A 25,268-nucleotide genomic window follows, 5' to 3' on the forward strand; every position below is an offset into this window, starting at 1 on the left:
TCGGGACACCACTCGCTTATGAGCTGGCTGGTTTGCTTGGGAGTCCCTGGAATAGTACCTTTCATCATTTCGACTACTATCCCTAGTATTGAACTGAATCGAATCGTATCTTATCGCATCGTATCGTGGGAATTTCTGAGGTATCAAAAAAAATCAAACCGTTGGCTTAAGGAATCGACACTGTATCGTATTGCGAGGAAAGCTGTGATTTACACCCCTACTGTACACATTATATGTGAACACATTAAAGGCCTGTACACATTATATGTGCACACATTGAAGGCCTGTACACATTATATGTGCACACATTAAAGGCCTGTACACATTATATATGAACACATTAAAGGCCTGTACACATTATATGTGCACACATTAAAGGCCTGTACACATTATATATGAACACATTAAAGGCCTGTACACATTATATGTGCACACATTAAAGGCCTGTACACATTATATGTGAACACATTAAAGGCCTGTTCACATTATATGTGAACACATTAAAGGCCTGTACACATTATATGTGAACACATTAAAGGCCTGTACACATTATATGTGCACACATTAAAGGCCTGTACACAGTATATGTGAACACATTAAAGGCCTGTACACATTATATGTGAACACATTAAAGGCCTGTACACATTATATGTGAACACATTAAAGGCCTGTACACATTATATGTGAACACATTAAAGGCCTGTACACATTATATGTGAACACATTAAAGGCCTGTACACATTATATGTGCACACATTAAAGGCCTGTACACATTATATGTGAACACATTAAAGGCCTGTACACATTATATATGAACACATTAAAGGCCTGTTCACATTATATGTGAACACATTAAAGGCCTGTACACATTATATGTGAACACATTAAAGGCCTGTTCACATTATATGTGCACACATTAAAGGCCTGTACACATTATATGTGAACACATTAAAGGCCTGTACACATTATATATGAACACATTAAAGGCCTGTTCACATTATATGTGCACACATTAAAGGCCTGTACACATTATATATGAACACATTAAAGGCCTGTACACATTATATGTGAACACATTAAAGGCCTATACACATTATATATGAACACATTAAAGGCCTGTACACATTATATGTGAACACATTAAAGGCCTGTTCACATTATATGTGAACACATTAAAGGCCTGTACACATTATATATGAACACATTAAAGGCCTGTACACATTATATGTGCACACATTAAAGGCCTGTTCACATTATATGTGAACACATTAAAGGCCTGTACACATTATATGTGAACACATTAAAGGCCTATACACATTATATGTGAACACATTAAAGGCCTGTACACATTATATGTGAACACATTAAAGGCCTGTACACATTATATGTGAACACATTAAAGGCCTGTACACATTATATGTGAACACATTAAAGGCCTGTACACATTATATGTGAACACATTAAAGGCCTGTACACATTATGCGACACGGGCACCACGTACTGAATACATTGAACTATTGGGACTAGTAACACAGTGACAGAGGAAAGAGGGAAAGTTGCTCAGTTAATGCTGACATACTTGGACAAAGAGTGGAGAAATTTCTAACTGCGCGCAGTTTTAAAAGGAACTGTGATGGCAAAGCAAGACCTAAAATAAATAGAAACAGAAAATATGAGAATGCATGTCTGGAATACCATTTTGTGTGTGTGTGTGGGGGGGGGGGGGGGGATTGGGAAATCAAGCCAAATAAATCAGCAGAAGGGGGGCCTTGTCAAGATAAAATTTGAATACCAGTGTTATATATGGAGACCTAGAGGGGCCAAGGACAGTTGTGTAGTGGAAAAAAGAAAAGAAAACACAATGTACAGTCATTTATATTTAACTCTACACAAGTTAGATATAAACAAACTCCAAGGAATACAATAAATATCAAAAACTGTAGTTACTTCACACCTTTTAGGGCATCTAGTTTGGAAAGTTCCTCGGCCTGCATTTCTCTGCCACATGCACTTAACAATAAAAATATCTATAGTCCTTAAAATGAAAAGATATTTTTTTTCACCCGTTGTTCACAGACTACAGAAACTGAGTCTGTACTTTTGTTGGCACGTGTGAGTTTCTTATTTTGAACTTTCGGTGAACTTGGGCTGACCTGGACTGAACTTTTGAGTGTTACTAGCAACAAGGGAGAGTAAACACAGGGGTGAAACATGCACGCACGCACGCACGCACACACACACACACACACACACACACACACACAAGCAAACTGTAAATCAGAGGAATATGTTATGCATTGCAGCGTGAATGCATTTTCTGAAACCTCTGTCTGTTTGTGCAGGTTGCAGTGTTACTGGGTGCATAATGCGTAAAGACAATGCATAAACATAAACTGTATTAATCCGACTGAAAGAAGACACAGACATTATGAGAAGCCTAAACTGCAATGCTCAAAAAACTGCTAAAAGATTAAACTCTTAAAAATGCTATACTCCTCCAGAGACTGTTCTTAATTAAAACTGGAATAACTTTAAAAAATCACGCAGCCTCTCAGGCGTGCGTTTCCCCATTATCTCCCAAAGCTGACTCTGCAGAAAATTCCCACTGGCACCTCAAGGGAGACCTTAGTCTCAATCTGAAGCTACGCAAGGTGAGTGGCAAGCTGCGGATTCCAAAGGGAAAGGACTAAATCCAGGGTGCACTGCCGGTCTTTTAGGAGACTGGGGGCGAAAACAGCAGGCAGAACAAAAATTAATAGAAAACCATAAAAACGTTTCTGTACCACTGCAGAAAAACTGTTGTATCATCACCACAGATCTTTGTGTGAGTTAAATTCAGTCACAAATTATTTTTATTTATTCAACCAACATACTCTCATAAGCATCGCATTCTGCAAAAAAAATTAAATAAACCATGACCCCGCTGTTCATCACACAGCAATAACTTAAGAATTGTGCTTATGTTTGAATAATTAATCGGGAGCTTCACAGATCACTCTGCCTCAGCTCTCTGCCGCCACCTACAGATCACAGAAAGAAAATATGCGATTTTTCATTTGCTGCATTGCATGCAAGAGCGAAGCAGTGCGTTTCAAAAGGAGCGTGGAGCCAAATGGAGCTAAAGTGGACTCCACTGTCCTGAACCTAAGCATCCCCTAATCCAAACTCCTACCGTACATATTCAGGTATGTTTGAGCCTCACCACCGTTGTGTGCGTGGAGCCTTCATGTTCTCCCCGTGTTGCCCAGGTGCCCTATGCTGCAAAGGACACCATACAGGGGCACATCATGGACAGGATGCCAGGCCATCACAGGGCACTCACACACAGCAGGGACAGTTTAGTGGCACAAATTCATCTAACTTAAAGGCTTTGGGCTATGGGAGGAGAGCAAAGGTAGAACATTCAAAACATCATACAAATGGAACAGGGGTGGGATTCAACAATGTACATCATGCCCTTATCTGGAGGAAGCCCCAAGACCATCAAGTAATACTGAGCTGATGTACAGTACAATCCTATAGAAGCTTTGCCCTTTCTGGATGTGATCCAGCTAGAAAGTACACTTTCTGCTGTGTCATACCTACAGCAGAACCCTGTGTTCTGCTATACTATTAGCATTATTGACCAAGTACTAATGAAGCTAGAATTGACTGAAAAATTCAGCCCATATAAATAGCGCATGCAGATTTTAAAGCTCTGCTCCACACTGCAGCATCCCCTTTAATGTAAAGCTTTAAGGTCACTTGGGTTGGTGCTTGAAAGCAGATAGTAATCTTCTGAAATCTACCATGATGCGATGTTTTATTGACAAACTATATAAATCCCAATATCCCCCAATACTCTTCTGTCTGAAGGAACACAACAGGAAGACAGACTGAAATAGAAATTTTATTCTGCATGCATGCATGTTTGTAACTAATGGCCTTGTCTGGCAGGAGTGGTTCATGTGGATTAAAGTAAACCTTCTCCTCGTTCCACAGGAGGAAATTTTGAAAGAGCAAACAGGCACCCTACTTACATATGGAGAACTCTTGTCTTACACCATTACTCCAATGATGGGGGTGCGTGGGGGGGTGCAGTATGTGCTGTGTACTCTTCAATAACAGCTGAGAATCAGAGACTTCAAAAGGCAACTTACGAGAGGGGATGAATCATGCAGTGTGAACGGGCCTTGCATTACCCTGCCCTGCTCCTCTTGGAGCAACTCAAAACCACCTCAAGGAAAAAGCTGGTTTGCTTTGGATGCTCCTCATCCAGCTGCTAACCAAGCCCAGCCCACCATGGCATTAGCTTTGGACAGTCTGCCAATGACTGGGCTTTGCTATGATGTGATCACTAGACATCGAAAAATGAAACTAAAAACCCCTAGAAGTAGAAAGTCTCCAGAGTGCTGTGGCCTATGAGTCAGTGAGTAAAAATTTGAATGGAAAACATAACAAAACATTCATGTATCAATGTTTCCAACATTTTCTCCTAGCACAGGAAGCTTAGAAGAAACACAATCAATCTATTGAAATGGACAATAAAGTGCTTCAGTTTGTGCTTTTAATCATGCTCCTCAGCTGAAGTATACTAAACACCATCTGCAACAAATGATTCATTTGAAACCAGGACAAGTTTGTGAATTTACATCTAACCCTAGTCTAAGGTAACTATGTTAGACATAAAATTCAGATTGCCCTCATAAAAAGATTGATTTGTCCAGTGTCCATAAAAAACACATTTGACAATAGATAATAATAACAATAATCTGATGACTGTCAATAAAATCAGAGTGGAGTCAGATGGTCGTCCAGAGTGTTTCCCTGCATTCTGGGGTCATAGAGAGGTACTGTAGCAGAGTCACCAGATTCCTGACTCAGTATCTAGGAATGACACCTATTCACAAATTCTCCCAGAGGTGCAGCCAGGGGGCAGTTTAATTACGAAACGAGAGTACGATCAATGACCCAGCCTGGGTCGGCACAGAGATCCGCTGCACTGCATCCGACCAGAAATCATCTTGAGAGGTGACAGGCTATGGACAAAAATGACTATGAGGCGCTCCAGTGAAACTGGATTTTTCCTCTTGGACAGCGTTAAAAAAAAGATGTAACCGTAGATGGTCAAATGATCCCATCAGTCTTTCATCACAACAGCAACAAGAACAACAAAAAGAGAGACAGAGAGGACAGGGCAATTCATCTCAGGTGTCCTGAGGGGATGATAAAAATTCTGGTATTTAGCGTTAAAATGAAAGCAGGCATCATAGCATGCATGCAAATAGAACATAACAATGGATAACAGCCCTATGAGACTCAAACAACAACTCGGACTGGCTGAACAAATTGTTAGTCAATATAACAGTGCAGTCATCTAGATGAAACATCAACAAGTGAGAATTTCTCAGTAAGGCTTGCATTAATACATATTATGCAGCAGCTATCTCTGTACTATATGATAATCAGGTTAAGAACTTCCATACAACAGTAGGACTGTGGGTCATGGGACTGAATGTGACTGTTTAGCATGCAATTCAAGCCTTTAAACTGCTGACCTTAAAATGCTTCCAGATGCTCGGATTTCCCCTTTTCACAACATTTATGAAGACTGCAAACTTCTGTCCTTCTCAGAAATTACAAATAAAAGTAGTCCCTGTCTGATCTTGCTGTTATTTTTTAATTCCAGATTCCTTCTTGTCAGCTATGTTGTGTACATGCTATTGACCTTAGCTATTTATTAATAAAGATTCAGTAATCACATAAGAGTATTTATGTGCCAGTGACAATTAGAAGCAATGGGACTTAGAAAGACATAGATGCTTTAATGTAACGCACTCGTAAGATATAATTGAAATACAACTTTCTGTACTAGAACACTTACAAGAGCTTATTTCAGGCAGAGGTTTTGAACATATCGTGACAATACTTAGGGGGACTTGGTATTCAGACAGGAAGCAATGAGGCTTCCTGTGATATAATAGAGGAACTGTGAAAAGCCGGGGAACGAGGTAAAATCAAATGATGCATGTCACGTAACATCACAACAGGTGCAAAAATGTACAACACAAGACATTATAAGAGGTAAATAAGATGGTATATGATATCTACAATAAACTGATATCAGAGAGTGAATATTGTTACGCTAATCGATAGATAAACATCTGCAGTTATTACAGAACCTGGCACTGTGCAATGCAGTCCACTGCTGGAACATGTTTCCCGGAGCTTCAACAATTCAGCTTCTGGATACACATCTCCAAAACTGTCTTGGCTTTCAGTCTAACACCAAATCCCACCAATTTTTGCTACCCCCAGGCAGTTCCTACACCTTTTGTTGGGGGGAAAAAATAAATATACTGTAGGTACACCTGCATTCTGGGTGCAGTAGGCATACATGATATCTGTATATGTCGACACTACGGCTCACAGTAAGAGGTTTCCCTGTGGAAGTGGCTTCTGTTTCACAGCTAGGTTACGATATGGCATCTCCCCCCTGTGACAAAGGCACAGAGTGCTTTGGGTTGGGCAAGATACAGTCACATACCATGTGACCTCTGTGGAGCTCATCGGTTTCCCAGACACCCATCTGGCCTGGCTTTGAGATGTGCCCGCTAGGCATGGGGCAAAGCAAACTTTCCTGCTTTACAGCAGAACAACCATTCTGGAATTAGAGAAGCAAGCATGCAAAAGCAAAGGCTGCTCCACAGACAGACGGGAAAGGAGATTGACCAGATGGCATCTGACAGTTGCTTACTCTCCTCCTCATTCCCAATTGGCTGTGATCTGAGGGTCAACCATTGGCTTCCTATGAAAGACATTTTATTTCCTATGTCCAATGCTTTCTCCAACTCGCTATGGTAACACGTGCGCGTCACGCTCACAGTCTTCTTAGAAGATTGACATCATATCTAAAATTGAACATGCCTGCGGAATAATTATGGAAGCCTGAATGTTTCAAGCACTCAAACCCTGAGTACACAGCCACAGATGGCCCAGAATAGTCACAGTTCATAGGCATGCAGCTCTATGTATTTCCAGGGCGATTTACTATTCACTTCGGTGTTCAATGTCATCTATCCAAATGTGGAGCAGAATAGATTTTCTTAGTATTCACATAAAAGCATGACTACAGATGATATAGGCTGCTGTATTTTGTAAAGAGGCTACAAAATGTATTAAAACCATTTATCCAGAATAGAAACATGGGCCGGGAGGGGGGGGGGGGGGGGAGTTTAGGGTTGGGGGCGCGCACAGGAAAACCCTGGGAAGGATGTCAGTCCGTTGCAGATACACACATGCACGCACAAAATCACATACCACATTACAGGCTACAGTTAATCTAATAGCATATCTTTAAACTGTGAGAGGAAAGTTGTGCAACACGGTGAACACAAACACACAAAGAGCAGGGGTGTGACCCAGGGGTACACAAGGCAATAATGCTGTTTACTGAGCCACTGATCTTTAACTCATAAATCTAAGTATAAAGAATCAATTTACAGTTTAAGGATAAAATCTCTAGTAATTGCCAGGACATGCAGAGCAATACTGCCACCTCCTGCTACACACAGTGAACTTAAATGAACAGGAGAGTCAGAAGGTGACGTTGGCGCTGGCTGCACAGCTATAGCTATAGTTTTGGTCAACCTGCCAGTATTAAAGCAGTAGCTGGTATAAAAGGTGAGCTAAGTGGAGTGCAGTTTAAAAGGGATTAATTTAATATGAGAACCTTCATGTCATAGCGATTTAGTCTAATGGTTTATTAATAAGAGGGGACGTACTGCCCTCACTTAAACATTACATCAGTTATAACTGCCCTCCAAAAGCCATGCCACCTGTTCCATATTGCAATGACCATTCAAAAACTGAGTGGCACGTGTGATTTCCAGATGAATTTCCAGGTAACCACTAAAGTGTGTATGCGGCATTTCCCCCGATTCCCTTGGTGGACCGGCGATACCTCTCACTCTCCATGGAGAAGCGTCTGTGAAAACTCTCACGTCACGCCAGCCTTTAGTGGTGCTGTTCTCCCAGCAGATGTCCCCAGGGACTGCTGATATTTGGGCGGCGATTTGAAATCTTTCCGAATTATAGCGACTGCAGCACAGCAGAACAATGGAGGGGCGGAAACAACAGTTTATCCTAAAATGGATGCAACTGGCCACGCATTCTATTCTGATCCCTTACCAACTGCAGGGGCCCGTTAGAAGCACACACAATAAACTCTGCAGTGCTGCACCATGAAATCACACTTGGGCCACTCAGTTGTTATGGAACGACTTGTCAGCGTCTCATATCTCATGATAACATTATCAATAATGACTAAACAGGGGCCGGTCTGAGGGGGGCCAATGCCCATGTGAGAACATGCATGTCCCCCCTGTGGCCCCCCTGAATATGTATGCTAATTGGGCCTGAAATAAATGTACAGTGGTACCTCGGTTCTCGAACTCATTAGAAGTCAAACCAACCAGTTCGAAAAAAAATTACCTAGAGCTCGATCTGAATCTCAGAAGTCAAACTGTGAATGCCGGCCTAAGATAACTTGTACGCGTGGGGAAATGAGTCACGCGGCACGTCTCTCAGCGGAAACAAAGGGTAACGCTTCAGTCTCAGCCTCGCATTAGCTGTGATAGCACCGCGCATGTTTACACTAACTGAATACATCTATTTAGACAGTAAAAATACATTTAGACAATGATAGTCAGTAACAGTAATTATTATTATATAATAAAATACATTTAAAAATAAAGATTTCTTATTCATTATTTTAATATTAATAATAAACCATTAATACATTTAATTATAATAATATTGTTGTGCCCAGCGGGGATGGAACGGAGACGTCAGGGTATCGGGGAATACGGGGTTTAATTACAGGTAAGGCAGGCAAAACGCAGACGGACAATACAATGACCGGACTGGGGAAACAAACTGAAACGCGGACGAAATAGAGGACTAATGACAACAACCAGAAATAGCAGATCACATGAGGATTCCAGACGGGGTTAACGAGGGGACGTGGCACACGGAAGGAGCGGACGATCGGGGCAGGACACATTGTTTGAATACATTTATTTTCTTACTTTACAAATTACTGTTTTGATAAATGTGCTTAGATGTGTTTAGTACAGTATATGTTGTTTTTGTTTTATTCGGTTCATTTTGTGTTAAAATGCTAAAAAAAAACATATTTAGGTGTAATTTTTTGGGGCCGGGAACCAATTAATTGGTTTTCCATTATTTCTTATGAGGAAAATTCGATCACAACTTTTTAGGATTCGATCCGGAGTTCTGAACGGATTAAGTTCGAGTTCTGAGGTACCACTGTATCACTATTATTATTATTATTTACATTTATATATGTGGGCTAAAAGTTTGTGCACTGGGAGCAGGCAAAACACAAACGTAATCACATTTTCTTGACGGACCCTTAACGCGGTTGCGACAGGGGGTTGTGTCGCTTCAGTTGGTGAAAAGTGAAGTTGATGACAGAAAAAATAATCAAGCTTGTGGAAGGAAGACAGCCTAAAGAAGTCAGAGTGAATTACATATCTGTAACAACTGTAAAATGTGACTGCAAAGCATTGCATGTTGAAAATCCCAAATCCCCCTTCCGTTATCTCATATCTAAACATGAAACAGTAATAAAAATACATGGAATTTAATAATATTATAACTCATTCTTTTGAATAATGAAAATACTATCGATGTATCTATGGATATATAAATGCATAAAATCCAGTGAAGGCTAATAAAATGCATACATCTACTGAATTTTGAAAAGCAAAATGTTTTATGAATTAAGAAAAAAATCCATGTTTGGGTCCATATTAAAATAATTTGGTTTCAAACACTAAACTGCTGCACCTCAGTTTCATTGGTTAGACCTGGTCTCCATTATGAACAAAAGTGATTTAAACGTGAAACAGTGAAACTTTATACCAAGAAAATCAAATACTTAATATTATATTTATACAGCTATAGGGACAAGCGCTATTCTGAGTCAAGACAACATGCCAGGAAAAGCTTTATGCTGCCCCATTTTAAAAAATGCGGACAATAATTGGACCTACGTCATATTCTTTCAAGATTAGCGTGCACTCATCTCCACTGCATTATTAGCACTAATCATGCTTGTTTTAGGTGAAAACTGAGGTACACACATCGTTCAAACTTCTGTCCATCACAAAATATTCACTCACATTCATAATTTTACAATGTTTGAACTCTGGGACTGTATCATCTCCTGTTAGCTTTTTCTACCCAGATCACAGCTTCACCACCTCCGGGCTAATTTTGCGCAAGTGACTCTGTCCTTCAGATTCCATGCCGAATGTGAACGTTCCCATGTGACACTTTCATTGCAGCAAGTGCCCAGGTGACCACCCAACCCCCAATCTTCTGTAGTGTTCCATGTCTTTTAGTTGCAAGCCCAAACACTCTGTATTCTTGTGTCGACTGCGGCCTTTGATGTTCCTTTCATGTCACTCCAGATGTGTTAATTAGCTCACCATAGTGGAAAGGGCACCTTTAGGCTCTGTGATGCAGAGCTGGGACTGAATGAACAGTTCGTTAAAGGCAGAGCATATAGCTTAATACTGGTCAAGTTTAATATGGAAAAAGTAGATCATATTACACATATAACAACTTCATAAAACTATAATATACCATCCATCTACCATCCATACACCCTGGGTCCTGTCATAGGACACCAGACAGGGTGAGAAGTTTTGGATGGGATTCTACTCGCTAAAGGTAATCTATCTATCCACCCTGCAACCATTTATCCAGGTCAAGATCATGGGAATGATATGTGAGACAAATAAAGTTTAAAAAATAAATAAGTATAAATAATTAAGTACACACCCAGGACAACTAGCCAAGGCTGGCCACAGGGACCAAGAACGTTCTCACGGTCTCTTTGCCGACCACGATGCCAGTTAATAACTTATAAATGACACGAAGCTACGGAATCCTTCACATTGTAAAATGCAGCAATGCGAGCTACTGCAGAAGCTAACAGTCAGACACAGGTGCAAAGACAGCAGCAGTGAGCTCAGCAACGTGATGTAAGTTACTTAACCAAGCATGCAGTCTGCAGTAACACTTTAAGCAGGCATCCAGAAATGTAGAATGTAGTAATAATCACTTCTGGGGAGTATGGTGTAAGCAAAAAAAAAATTATATATATCATTTATATATAGACAGATAGGTTACATACAGTATATAGACACAATATATAGACACACACCTTATAGGTATAAAAAAAGTATAAATTTACTTGCATTACTTATTCAAGGCATTTGGACTGAGAGGAACAAAACAAACAGCCCTTTGTCGAAATAACATTACACATATATTTCAAGAATTTGGATGTCATTGCAATACTTGCTTTCCTTATATGTTGCTGCTATGGCTATTTAAGATAATCAAGAAGAACATGGAAAAATGTCAAGAATAAGGCTTTTTTTGGGAAACAATCCAGTAGCAATGTGGTATTAGCACTGGGAAGGACAACATGAGACCTACAGCTTGGGCATGTAGCCAGTGCATGGAGGGGCAAAGCAGACACATGGGCTTCACTTCACCCAGATAGACAGAGTAAACAGGCTTGGAAGAAATAATGTAAACCTTGTGAGAAAGGGAAGCAGCAAGAGGACAGGCTGGGCAGCCGTCTAGCGTGTGGAGCTGGACGAGGAGTCAGAGAGGTCTGAGTATGTTTCAGCAAGTGCAGAAAAGATGAACAATTACGGGTTTTCCTTCAGTATTCTGCTACAAAGAGCAGTTAAGACAAACTGTTCCCAGACAGACTATAACTAGTAGTGTACAGACACAGCAGCGGCTGCTTAATGACAGCAGGTATGAACATCAAAGGTTTGAACTAACTGAGTTCAAAGCAAAATAAACGAGCAAGAGACCCATGAAGCACCAGCCTGGCAGATTACAGCACTGTACCTACACTGCATGAAGAATGGGCCAGTGTACCAGTGTACAATAATATTGTTTCTCTTTGTTTCAACCAGGTAAACCTAATGAATACAACCCTACTATTGACTATTGTGTTCGATACATGCTAAGGCAAGATAATTCACTATAGGTACACTTGGGGGAAGTTTATCAGTCTGGAAATCTTGCTTTTTTGGGATGTCAGCTCCTAACTGGAAGAGGAGAGAAGGTGCTGGTATTGGGCTATTTACAGTAAGGGGCAAGCTGGCCACTCATACTGCTATAAGCCTGTTGCCATGGGGAACAAATGATACTTAAGTAAAGTTCTGAGCATTAGTGCACAAGCAGTTTGATCTGAATACTGGTGAATAGTACCCTGGATTTCTGCTCTAAACACTCATCCAGACACAAAACCACAGAAACAAAGCTGCCTAACAGAGGAAGTCAAGAAGACATGAAGATCTAACAGAGGAAAGAATGCAGGCAGTGTGGGTGGGAGAGACGGGAGAGGTTGTTACGAGGACATCATGGTTCTTCAACATATCCACAAAGCTGGAAGGGACAGATCCCAAGCAGGATATGTGGAGCTAAAGTTTCATTTTAGTGTCTGACAGTTGTTTTGTATGAAGGGCAAATCAGAAGGGTGATGGCAGTCTCAACGCACCCCCTGCGCACAGCTTAGAGAATCACAGAACCACAGTCTTCCATCTGATGAAAATTGTAGGTTGGCAGACATTTGCAAATGGATACAGTGCAATGAGACACAGACCCTGAAGTATGGGGGGACGGGGGAAACTGCTGCAAAACATTGCTCACAAAAATGCTTCAATTCTTTATTCCAAACATAAAATTTAACTATCTATAGTATGTAACAAAAAGCATGTTTCTTTTTCCAGTTTCATTTTTTTCAGCAAATCAATTTTTTTCTAGTTATTTACAGAATAATAAAGGAGTGAAAAAAGTGGCGAATCAATATATCCATACAATAAACAGGAACAGAATTTTAAACAGAATTAGGCTTTGCACAAACATATAGGCTTTAGAAAAAATATTTACAAGCAATCCTTAAAACTTTGGCAGATTAGTCTGCTAAATAGCCCATAGATCAGGTGCATTGCAACTTGGGTGCTGCAAATGTCATTTACTGAGGACAAAAAGTTTGTTTCCATGTCTGTCTATGGTACAAAAAATAACATCACAAAGTCCCTGGGATAGTTACTGTAGACACATTTTCACTCTGAAGGCAAACAATTAAAGCACAAATTTCCCTTATCGTTCCCCAACACTTGTCTGCTCTCCACAGAATAACCACATCCTCATAATCATTTTACTCATACATTCTACTGTGCATTTTTTAATCACCGCCACACCATCATCATCATCTTGAAAGACATATACTTATAGGCACATAATTCCTAGTCTCCTTAGCACAGGAAAAACCTGGTGCCAGTTGAGGATCCCTGACCAAGACTGGAAACCAGCTACAGGCTAATTCCATGGATGACCAAGTCTCATTGATGTATGTCAATGTGATCTTGTTCACTCAAGACTTAAACAACTGCGTATGTATGGGTGCACACCATAAATATTATAATGGGGAAAAGAAATACAATGCAAAATCCTTCCAGCTGAACACTAAAATAGCAAGAGCTAAAGCACCACAATGCCTCAGAAGATGCACAGTACCGTATGTCCTGTTCTCTTCCCAGAATTCAAGAATCATAATTTAAATGTTACATTCTATCATCATTATTGAACAAAATGTTTAAATTCCAACTACTTTTACTCCAGGCATGCAGGAAAAAAAAAAGTTCACAGTGGATTGTGATGGTCAAACTTTTGTCCCTGGATTCTTCATGTCATGCTGAAAATGTGAATGCATGTATGTATAAAAGAATGAATGAACAAATGAATAAATTAATGAATCAATGCATGCACCCTAGGTAGAAGTATAAACAATGGAAGTGTACACATTGGTTTCCCTGCAGAAGAGTATGCATTCCAGATACACAGTGTGTAAACAAAGTGAGGATTGTCAAATCTAGCAAATACAGTCTAAAAAGATGGAATCACCTGCAGTGAATAGTTAGCCAGAAGCTAATATTACTGTAATTTAGACGTTTATTTTTCTGTTCTCCCTCACAGCTGGGGGTCTGGATGGAACTTTTATAGCGGCTAAAAAGCATTAGTGGAGCTGCCGATCATAGCCACTGAACACATCACTGAGGGAACACACCAGGACATCTAGACGGAATTAAAAAGCTTCCATTCGGAGCAAAAAAGCCTCTTTGAAGATAGGTGGGGCAAACCATGAAGCAGATGTGTGAGCTCGCATCAAATGTACCCCAGTTTATTCTGGGACATCTGAACTTTCAGGGATGGGAGTGTCAGGACAGCTGGCGACAAGGTGGGGCAGGGGATCAAAAATAAATTGGCAAATTAAAAAGTCAGCCAGTGCCCTTCAAAACCGAAACCAAAACCATTATCGATGTTCAATAACAAGTGAAAACCACAGACGCTTTGAATGTCCTCTGCCACAAACCAACAGGAGGTGGCACACAGCCCTTCTTTACAGAAACGGGTTAGGGAAACACAAAATGCACTATTAACTCGTCTGGCATGGGGTGATGCAAGGAAGAGCCTTAGACCCTGCAGACGGGAACCGCTGGGCTCAGGCTTATGGCACAGAGTTTCCAAAAAAACACAGAGAAGAAGAACGGCATTTTTTTCTGGCTTGTCCTAAAGTGATCTAACGTCACTAAATTATAGTTTATACAGCTGCACATTTACTAAAGCGAGTCAGGATATGTACCTAAAGTTCCGCTCCTGGGGAACCCTCAGTCTAAAAGTCTAGCTCCCATCGGCTCTCTCACTTTATCCTTCCCTTGTACTTCGCAGTTATAATGTGGAACATGACAATTTAATCAAAAGAAAGAACCATGTCCATCATCTGGTCAATACAGCTTTGTGTAGAGTTCAAAATGTCATATATTAATGCAGCATTAGCACATAAGTACATATTGGCTGTGAAGATCAAACACAAATTAAAAAGACGATTTGAAACAGCAAAATGACAAGAGTAGGTGTGCAAGTTTGTCAAGTGACATCTGACAGCAACACACCAGTCTTCTGCTAATACTCATAAAACCCAGCCAGGTAAAGCAGAATAATGCCATTAATCGGTCAATGGCGATTACATACAGTTCACGCCAATGAAAGAAAGAGCATATTCCCCCTGAATTTTGGTTGTCTTACTTATTGCATCCATCCAAATAATTTGATAATTTAATTCTGCATTTATACTACTTAAATTACTGTCTTAGTCCCATTTTCTCCTCTATCACACATACCATTCCCTACGAGAAATGACCGATCCATCAAGGTGGGAAACATATTCGCTGTCCGTACCGCTGTCATAGAAGTCCTCCGACATGTAGGGGGAGCCATTGTTCACACTTGGTAAGGGCATAGGAATCTCCCTTGGGTACATGTTGTGGGAGCTGTGGTGGTTGGGATAATAGTCCTCCTCTCCATGCATCCTTCGGCTGCCGCGAATGCTGTCGCCCCAGTCCTCCCGGTCTTTCCTCTCCTTGTATTCTGAGTCAATGATGTCCCCGGCAGCCTTGGGCTTCAGGTCCGGACTATCCTTTGTCAAGTCATTTCCCCCATATACCTCCTGCAGCTCGTGGGGTTCCAGCATGTCCAGCTGGGGCTCCTTTTGCATGTCGGCTGGGCCCAGGTACTGCTTGGTATAATAGTCTCCCCGGAAGGTACGCCGCTGTCGCATGTAGCAGATGCCAACCAGCACCAGAAGCAGTACCAAAAGCAGAAGACCACCGATGATTCCACCCACGATGGCGCCCAGGCTGGTGTCGGGAGAGGAGCCCAGCGTTGGGGAGCTGAACTGAGCACGCTGCTTGGTGGGGGGAGTGTGGGAGAAGCCGCCACTAGGATGGAGGGGTGCGGGAGTGGTAGGAGCTGCAGCTGTGGTGGGAGGGGGGTCTAATGATGAGGGGCAGTTCAAAGGGAAGGTCAGGGAAAGGGAGAGAGGAGGGGAGTGAACCAGTAGAGAGAGAGAAGGAAAGTAGTAAAAAAAGTACACAATGTCAGTAGTGCAAAGTTCTTGCCCAAATAATGGTTGTATATAAACCAACACCATTTGATCTTAAATTGTGCAAATACCTAATCATGTCAATTACTGAAGTGTATAGGATATTACAAATTACAAATGAAAAAGAACTGGCTGTAGAATTGTATAAACGGAAATGATAAATCAAGTGAGCTACTATCGATTTTCATGCTTCTTCATGCTTACACATAAGCTTTCTAAATACAGGGCAAATACAAAAACTGCCGTTTCATTTCTGAAAATGTTTAAATGTCTAATAACATTTTATCCCTTTTAAGAACCTTTAAGAATTTTTTGCTGCCAGTATGGGAGGGGAGAGGAAAATATAAACACACAAGGCATGTCTTGTTCGACTAGGACTTTAGGAGTTTGGTGGCAAATCCGAATGTACTGAGAACCACCGTGTCCAGGGAGTGAGGTACTTTCCATGTGGAAACTGATTTATACCTAGTTAACTGAAGGAGCTTAGTTCCTTATCAAATAATGACATCACTAACACATTTAAAATGAAGATGCCACGCAAACCCTGGAGCCTTCAAATGGAGCTTCCATTGGTATTTTACAGAACTTTATTATGACAATAATAGGAAATGAAATTACTACCAGCACTATAATTGAGATTTTATTATTGAGGCAAGCGATTTCATTAGATGTCATCACACACATGTATACAGACATAGGTAACATTGGTGGCTGTTGACCAAAATTTGCCACAAAGCAAACCCTAGAGCCCCCCCCCCCCCGTATAATTTCAGACCTCATCATATATTAGTCATTACTATAAGTATTACAGTGAATAGCAAGATATTCATTATATCTTCCATTGGTTGCTAGTTTCAGTCAAAGCTCTATTTAGCCAGAAACCTGAGTCTCAAGTTGTGCAACTATTGACCCGTTGAGCGGATACTTAAAAAGTGATGCTGACTAAAATTGTTTTAACCATTTTCAGTAGGTGCAGCCTTTGCTGAAATAAAATTATTACAGAAATACGAGTAAAAGTAATGGAGAAACCTTATTAACATAGGAGTCAGATACAACTTTACACTGTTTTGCTCTACATTACATGTACAACACAACAGAAACAGTCATAACATGTCGTACCAGAAAAGCACATCTGTAAACTCCTTATAGTTTCCTTTGTTGTCAGAGTTTTCACTCTCATTGTGTCCCCTAAACGCCACTTCTCAACTACCAAGGAATTAAATGGCATCAATCAGCCATTTCAGAATCTCTTGGTTTTATCACTGTGTCATGAACGTTCTTATTTACAGTGTAAATGGGGTTAGGTACAACCAGTAAGAACAATGGGCCTCAGTCACCAACCGTTCTTACGAACAAACTTGTTCTTAAACCCCACGTACGCACTTTTTTTTACAAAGATTCTGACATTCCCCAATATTTTCTTATCTGAATTTATTCTTAGCTAAGAACAGAATCTATGCACACTCATGACCATTCGTACACACATTTGAGTAATGATAGTTTGTTCAAAATAATTGGTTATAGCATTTTTGTTCATTCTACAGTTCATAAAATGATAGTATTTTAACAATTTATAAAAGTAAAATATAAAAAATAATTTTTAAGTGTAAAAATTATTTTCATGGTAGTAATGGCGATCGTGCGGATTATAAATAGATCAGAATCTTCGTAAAAAAGTGCGTACGTGGGGTTTAAGAACAAATTTGTTCATAAGAACGGTTGGTGAATGAGGCCCAATATTTATAAATCAAAGTATTTTTTACTTTTTTACTTAGAGAATAACAATTCCTTGTCCACACACCAGCAAGAAATATTGGTGAACAAGTGAGTTACTCTCGCCTGATAGTTTAACTCATGTTCTGAATGGTTAGAAGTGTGTCAATCGTCTTTGGGTCGAGAACACACAAGAGCACACATAACTGGAAAGACTAGGTGAAGCATGCCAGGTGAAGCATGATTTAATAATGTGTCATAACTATCCAATCAACTACTAAATAAAACATGATGAGAAATACACTGAAGTCTATTAGCTTAGTGAGGCAGCAAATGTCTTGCTTCATGAAATTTACTAATATCAACCTAAGAGTGGTGCAGTTTTGCACAATACTTCAGAAATTTTCTGAACAGCCACAATTGTTTGATTTCCACACAGAAATATCTGTTATGACTATTTAGTGTCATAAAAATATTTTGTGATATAGGAATGTTTTGTATCCTTTTTTTTTTTAGCAAAACTCTGCTTCACCTGTTACCTGAAAGAAAGTGCCACTGATACACAGACATACATATACAAACATATACATATAGACATATATACATATACAACCATATACATATACATATACATACACGCACAAATCTGCTAGCCCTAGTTGAGGGACTAAAGAGGATGCAGGCAAGGAGCAGCTGATGAAGACATCAGTTCAAATGTCTTAGCTATAGAGAAGGGGAACGGCCATATAAAAGGGAGGCAGTCGCAATCACTACCACTTGCAAAAAGTAAAACTCCTCTTCGTGACTACATGACTACACAGAGGATCAGGTAGAAGGGTGTGACATGAGTGCCCAGCTTAACAGAGCTCTCTCTCTTTCGGAAAATGCAGTACCTTCTGCCTTCACATCGTTAATTTTAATGTGGTAAGAAATTTCCAGCAGCCGGTTTCGAGAATAGAGGTTTGGCAACGGCGCACAGAGGCACTGCAGAAATGAAGGCGGCAGGGAGGGGGGAAATGAAGAAAGCAGCCACACACATTGATAAGTATCAAGTGCAAAAAGAGCCTGGCCACAGTAGCAGATGATGTGCTGCACATGTGCTTAAGTCGGGATGTCTCTGAAAGCGATGGCAATCTTCCCGGAACTCTCCACAATACATACAAGAAAGAGGTTTCAGATTTTTCTAGCTTCACCTTGCCTTTCCACAGCCAACCCCCAACCCTCCGTTCGAGAGAGTCATTGGAAAAAAAAAAAAACCTCTGAAGGCTTTTGTTGTTGTTGTCGTTATTTTGTGGGGAAAAGAACTAAATAAGCAGCAAACCGTAACAAGCTGTAACTTTGTAGGTATTTCTGTGGGGCTTCCTGCTTGGGCAAGGAAAGGGTTAATTATGCAATGCAGCCTTCATGAAAGGTCACATTTACTCTCCGCCCCCAAAAACCGTCCAAACAGAAGGCTGAGCAGACACACCAGCTTCCACTCACTCATAGACCCCAAAGAAGTAGAAAAGGTGGGCTGTCCCTCACCTCGGATCCAGACGCGAGTCTCTCTGCTCCTCGTGTCAATGTCGTTCTCAACCGTGCAGCGATACACTCCCGAATCATTCTGCTGCAGGGGCCGCATGAAATAGAGGGTGCCGTTTACCACATCCACTCCCTCTGGCATAGGCCCATCCAACCTGGGAGGGTAGGGTGGGGGGGCAATAATAAACAAGAGCTGACAAATATGCCACAGTCTGTGGTCTCCTTAATTATCTGTAATTTAAGTAACAACACTGTTACAAAGATGTGCAGCACATTCAGAAACCACAGAATGACACTGAAAGCCATGGAAAGAGCTAACCTGGATCCGTCATAAAACATAAACATATACAACTCATTCTCAGATAATACTTCTTTCACTAATCACTGCCAAGCCCCTGAACAATGTCAATGAATCTAAACGGCATTAAAGGTTAGAATAATTAATGCAGTAAGAAATGCACATATACAGTATGTACTATAAATACCTATGACACTGGTTTGCATACATACACTTTTCTGAAAATACCTGAAAATGAAGAAGAAGAAAAAAACAAAACAAAACATGGAGTATCACTGAAGAGTTCAATGAAACGTAAAATGATCTAAATCTTGGATTCCTCACAATGGCTGCCATTTACCTTGATAACAGCTTGTATAGGAACCATAGGGCAGTCAGTTAACGTATTTCTGCAGAAAATCAGCTGGTCTGCAGCAGCTGGAAATCTGAGGAGCTCATTTATAAAAAATGGTCCTGACATTCTTGCAGAAGAGGAAATGTTCATTTATACGAATAGTAACAGCTACACTCACAAAACCTTGTGTAAACTGTGATTTGTATCATACAGGTTATAAATCCCACATATTGAAGACTTGCACATGCACACTCATAAGAGGCCACCCCATTCCTACCCAGTAACTGCCCTAAGACTGGCAATGCAAATTAGCCACGTTTATATACGCGCACATCCAACATTTGCGATGCCATTTCAGAGACAATAGAGCCACTATCAAGAGGGGGATGAAGGAATTTCTCAGAATGCAACGTACAGACATTACAGGGAGAAATGGCAAAGCATTTTATTTGATGGTACATCTGCCAGTGCTACAAGAAAAAGCCAAATGGAAGCATGTGACTGCAGTGGTCATTTCAAAAAGCCGGAAGATGGAATTATTTATAAAAAAAAAAAATGGCCAGATTTAAAAATCCAATAAACCGGCATTACTCTTCTCTCTCACAACTATAGATGCCACTTTTTTCTGTTTCCTCCAAAATGTCTATACAACTGCTCTGGACCATTCATAAATGCTCGTACCTTTTTAGGGTATTTTCAGATCTGAAAATCTTTGTATAAATGTGCATACAAATGTTTCGTGGCTATTTCGCTCGTACGTAGCCTTCATAAATGAGCCCCCTGTAGTGTCTGCAGCTTGCTTTGCAATTACTTTCATTCCTATTAATGCCATAAAAGTTAAATGTGACTGAGGGCTGCAAACTGGGAAACGCCAGTTCATTACATGAATGACAGTTCATCATTCTTTCAGTTTTCCGGCACCTTCCTTTTTTGCCAGATAGGTCTTGCACAATTCTGAGATATGTTGGGTCATTGCCTTCCTGAAGAATGAAGGGCTGCCCAGTCAGCTGTAATTCTTTAGTATACTATGACAGCCAGATTGGCAAGGATTTGTTTTTTGTTTTTAAATAATGATAAAATACTTTTTCACCAGCAAAGCAACCCCAGGCCATAATATTGTCTACTCCATGTTTCACAGTGCTAACCACATATGCAGCAGTCATGTTCTTCATATGTATGTTCTTACAAATATACAGTTGGACCAAACTATTTCATATCATTCACCGATTCAAATGTCTGGCTTCCAGTCTTCAGAAGCTCAATGTTTTTGGGTTCTGGTAATTCTCTTCCTCTTATTCTGCACTCTTAATGGTGGCCTCTATGCAGTGATTCTTCCAGTTAGGCTTGCTCCATACTCCCATTAAAACAACTGCTATTCTAGTAGTATTTAGCTGGACCCATTATTTCAGGATCAGTTAATTGTCAGTTCTAAAGATTTCTGGCTCAAATGAACTTATTCGCTGAGGTCACCTTTGGCCTGAAGGACCTTGTTCTCTCTGCATAAGTGCCACCTTCTTCAAAATATTCAATGGTCTTGACCACAGCAGTTACAAACACTTGAAAAATTCTTGCCATTTTTCCTACAGATTGACTGGCTTTTTGTAAAGGAATAACACTAACTTGCTTAACTGTGTGGATTTTACTATTTCTTGCTGGTTTACATTCAGCAGTGACAAATTCATGCAACCTATAATAATCATTGACCCTTAACTGCTAGCAATAGTGAGTTACAAACTGTTGATAAAATAACATACTAACTAAAGGCCTTTTCACACAGAGTCCGATTTTTTCACAAGAAAAAATGAACAACATTATTCTGAACAAACAAACGTATTTCTAAGAAAGCTCTCATACCAAGGCTGACAAATTCGCGTTGTCATGATCTGTCACATTTTTATTCAGAGAGAGCTTGATTTCTGCACTTTTCGGGTGCATCAAAAAAAGAACAATCAATAGGATGTTAGTTTTTACAAGTGATCAGTTTATTATTATTATTTTATTAATAGGAAGAAAACCATTAATTTGGTTTATAACACAAGCCTGTAATGATAGACTGATTACCTTTTCGGTGAAGTGATCAGAGTGTCTGGGCAACTGCCCCTTTCTCCTCACTTATGGGCATACCTGCCCAATAGCAGTTCATACGTTGATCCATATAATATAAATATTTAACTCAGAAGGTTAAAAATGTCAATATTCTAATTCTAATCGATTTTCAAAATGAAAACATTCAGATCGAAAGAATCCATACTAGCCTGTCTTATATGATGGCAAAGACGTTAAGCTGTTTGCAGCTGTTCTGGATGCTTGTGTTTATGCTGGTTATTTATTAATATTTTTGAAAATTTTGTAATATGCGTTTTGGAATATATTACAATGTGGCTATTTATTAATATTTTTATTTCACTTGATTTCTAGACTGTATACCATGAAAATCCAATAAAAATAATCAATAAGCTCTGTTTTCTCTATTCCTGTAGTAAGATTATGTTGCTGCCATGTTCTTAGTATTCATTTTGCTTACCCTGAAATACCGCTTAGCCCTAAAGTTGTTGTCACTGCTGCTAGTGCTTGTCGCTAGTTTGACAATTTTTTCAGTATACAAGCTTTTCTCAATCAGTTGCAAAAAGTTTGCAGTGTTTGGTGTGAAAGATTTTGATCCACCAAATTTGCATCTGAATATTAAGTAAAATTCAAGTTTTTTTTTACGTGTCACGTTCAGTGTGAAAAAGCTTTAAAGGGGAAGTTCATGCCAATAACTGAATAAAGAAATGTTTTAGAGTTGACTAGTTTTGGAGATATCGGCTGTAGAAATGTTGTTGATGACTAATATAATGGGAGTGAATGGCATTGTTTCTGTGGTGATTAAAGTGCCAGAAAAATACATTTGAAAAATCCAAACTCCATACCTCAGTCATACGGCTTCACAGAAGATACAAGCACGAGCACCGTAGCAGTATCTTCTGCGCAGTGACACGATTGGTGTCATTTTTTTCAATTTTTGGGGTGAACTGCCCTTTTCAATCAGAGAAGACTTATAGATTCATTTTTACAGTATTACAGAGTTAACTGACCTGAAATCCTCTTGCTTTGATATTTGCAAGAGTTGCAAATTTAAATTAAAAATAATTTATTTATGGTCATCCACTCCCATAAGTACACATATATCTTTTATCTGCTTTTACGTGTTCAGTGCTCTTGTTATGAGGCAAGTGAAAAGCAGGACTTAACTGTAACGGCCATGTGATTTTCACAGGCAATAGGTGTAACTTTTCGCATTCTGGCATATTACTTTTTTTTTTTTTTCCTAATTACCTTATTGACGACCAAGGTACCTATGGCACATCATTCCTTGTCAGAGGTGAGTTGCTGGAAATAGCTACAGGACCAGCTAATTCATTCAGGATTTTCATACTTGTTAACATTAAGATAAAAATACACAAATTCCCGGTAACTGGGCCACACTCTGAATTAACAGCTGATGGACGTTCTGGGCAGATGCCTACAAGCAGCATGCTTTGGAGGGTATCCCTGAATGACAGCAGTAGATTCCTGTAGAAGGCATCCAAACTCCTACTGACTCCAAGCCACGTCATATCAAGACTTTCCAAAGTAAACTTCTACTCAAACTGTGGGAAACACTTGAAAAAAAAATTGTTCTAGCACTAAGAACTCAACAGCATGGACTTTTGCAAGAAACGCCTACCTGGACCAGGTTAGGGAGCCGACAGGTGGGTTAGCATTGGCTCGACACTGCAGATGAGAGTCTGTTCCTCCAACAAGCCAGTCCCCAATGGATTTAAGCACGATTTCAGGAGCAACTGGAAGAGATGAGGCACAAAGGTTGAAACCGTGGAAAAAAACTGGAAGCCTTTGTCCACAAACACCTGCTAGACACCATCCACACCCAACAATGAATATTTATATATGTAAGAAGTGGAATTTCCCAGTTCTTTGGATAGAAGGCTCATACAATTCCCAGAGACCATTACACCACCCAACACATAGCTGATTGAGTTTCAGGAAAACACATGGCTTGTGCTGTGATACTCAATATACAAAATCACACACATAAATGTATGCCTATATTATAGTGCATAATAAACAATACATATGTAATCTGCATTAACTCTATTCTCCCATAATTTCACCAAAGGAGGGTGAAATTTAATACGAAAGACTAGTTCTCTTCGCTGTTTAATTCATTTAACATTGTAAATGTCATGATCAAAATTTACTTATTGCTGGAAAACCACCACAACACAATTTAGGACTGAATCCATGCAAAAATGCTTTGTGTACACGATGTTTAAAAAGTAGCGATTTATGGCCTTACAGAAGGTAAAGCATCCCCTCCGTGATAAATAAAGCACAGCATCCCACTGCGCCATTAGTTCTCCTTAAGTTACATCCAGCATGATGTGGCCCACGGCCCATTCAGCGCGGGATGTTTATCTGTGTGTGGGATCCTCTCTGTCCATTTCCACCTCCCACATTTGCCCACAGCTGTAACTGGTGATATTTTATCAATATTTCATACAGCGTCTCACTAGCCAGCACCAAAAAAACATGCTAATAAGGATACTGCCGGAGCTCAGCGGGGCCAGGAAGCACGGACACCTTACACAGCAGAGGTAACCCTGGAGAGCCATCCTTCTATAGCTTGAGACTGGTATAACTACCAGTGCTTGTTATATCTATAGTGTTGCACTACACCAACATCATAATGAAAAACAGAGGGAATTCCAATGGCAGGCAGCAAGTGACTGGTGATCATTTTGTGTTTGTTGGTGAGCTTGTGGTGGTGGTGGTGAACCCCTCCCTCCCAGGGTGTTCAGCACCCCTCCCTCCCTCTCCAGCCCACCCCTGCCAGAAAACTCACATTGCACATTGAGCCAGTGAGTCGATCGTAACTCCGTCTGCAGTGCAGGGTGCCGCACCACACAGGTGAGGGAGAGCTTCTGGGTGTGACGTGTGGGCCGCCAGCTGTAGCTGACCCACGTGGTGGCGGTGCCATCGGATTCCTTCTGCTGGTGTTCCTGGGAGCGGCCGAACAGGTCAGACTCCCAGGAGACCTCGGCGGGGGGCAGGGCTCGCTCTGCTCTGCACGTGGCCACCACTGTCTCATTCCCCCCATCCAGTAACGGGGCGGAGCTCGCTGACACATACACCTTGGGCTCCACTGAGAAAGAGAGCAGAGCGGGGCTGAACGATTTGGGGAAAACATCTAATCACAATTTTTCTGACAGATACTGCGTGAATTTGATTTGCAATATATTTTTTTAAAAGTCAAGCTTCCGTTCAGAATTCAGTGCACAAATTATTTTAAACATATGAAGCAGCATTATCATAAGATACCA

At 40.4% G+C, this 25,268-nt stretch overlaps 1 protein-coding gene across 1 annotated transcript in view; it reads right to left on the reverse strand.

The window, feature by feature from the left end:
* Positions 1-10,571: 10,571 nt before the first annotated feature.
* The window catches only part of nectin3a (nectin cell adhesion molecule 3a), a 45,647-nt gene continuing 30,950 nt past the window's right edge, over positions 10,572-25,268 (reverse strand). Inside the window, exons 3-6 of the mRNA XM_023837075.2 lie at positions 24,791-25,090; positions 23,615-23,729; positions 19,280-19,431; positions 10,572-15,933 (exon numbers count right to left, since the gene is read on the reverse strand). Of these exons, the coding sequence (XP_023692843.1) occupies positions 15,272-15,933; positions 19,280-19,431; positions 23,615-23,729; positions 24,791-25,090 (1,229 nt within the window). The 3' untranslated portion in view covers positions 10,572-15,271. The remainder of the gene's footprint in view (positions 15,934-19,279; positions 19,432-23,614; positions 23,730-24,790; positions 25,091-25,268) is intronic.

Source organism: Paramormyrops kingsleyae, chromosome 17, assembly GCF_048594095.1.
Source record: "Paramormyrops kingsleyae isolate MSU_618 chromosome 17, PKINGS_0.4, whole genome shotgun sequence".
Classification (NCBI taxonomy): Eukaryota; Metazoa; Chordata; class Actinopteri; order Osteoglossiformes; family Mormyridae; genus Paramormyrops; species Paramormyrops kingsleyae.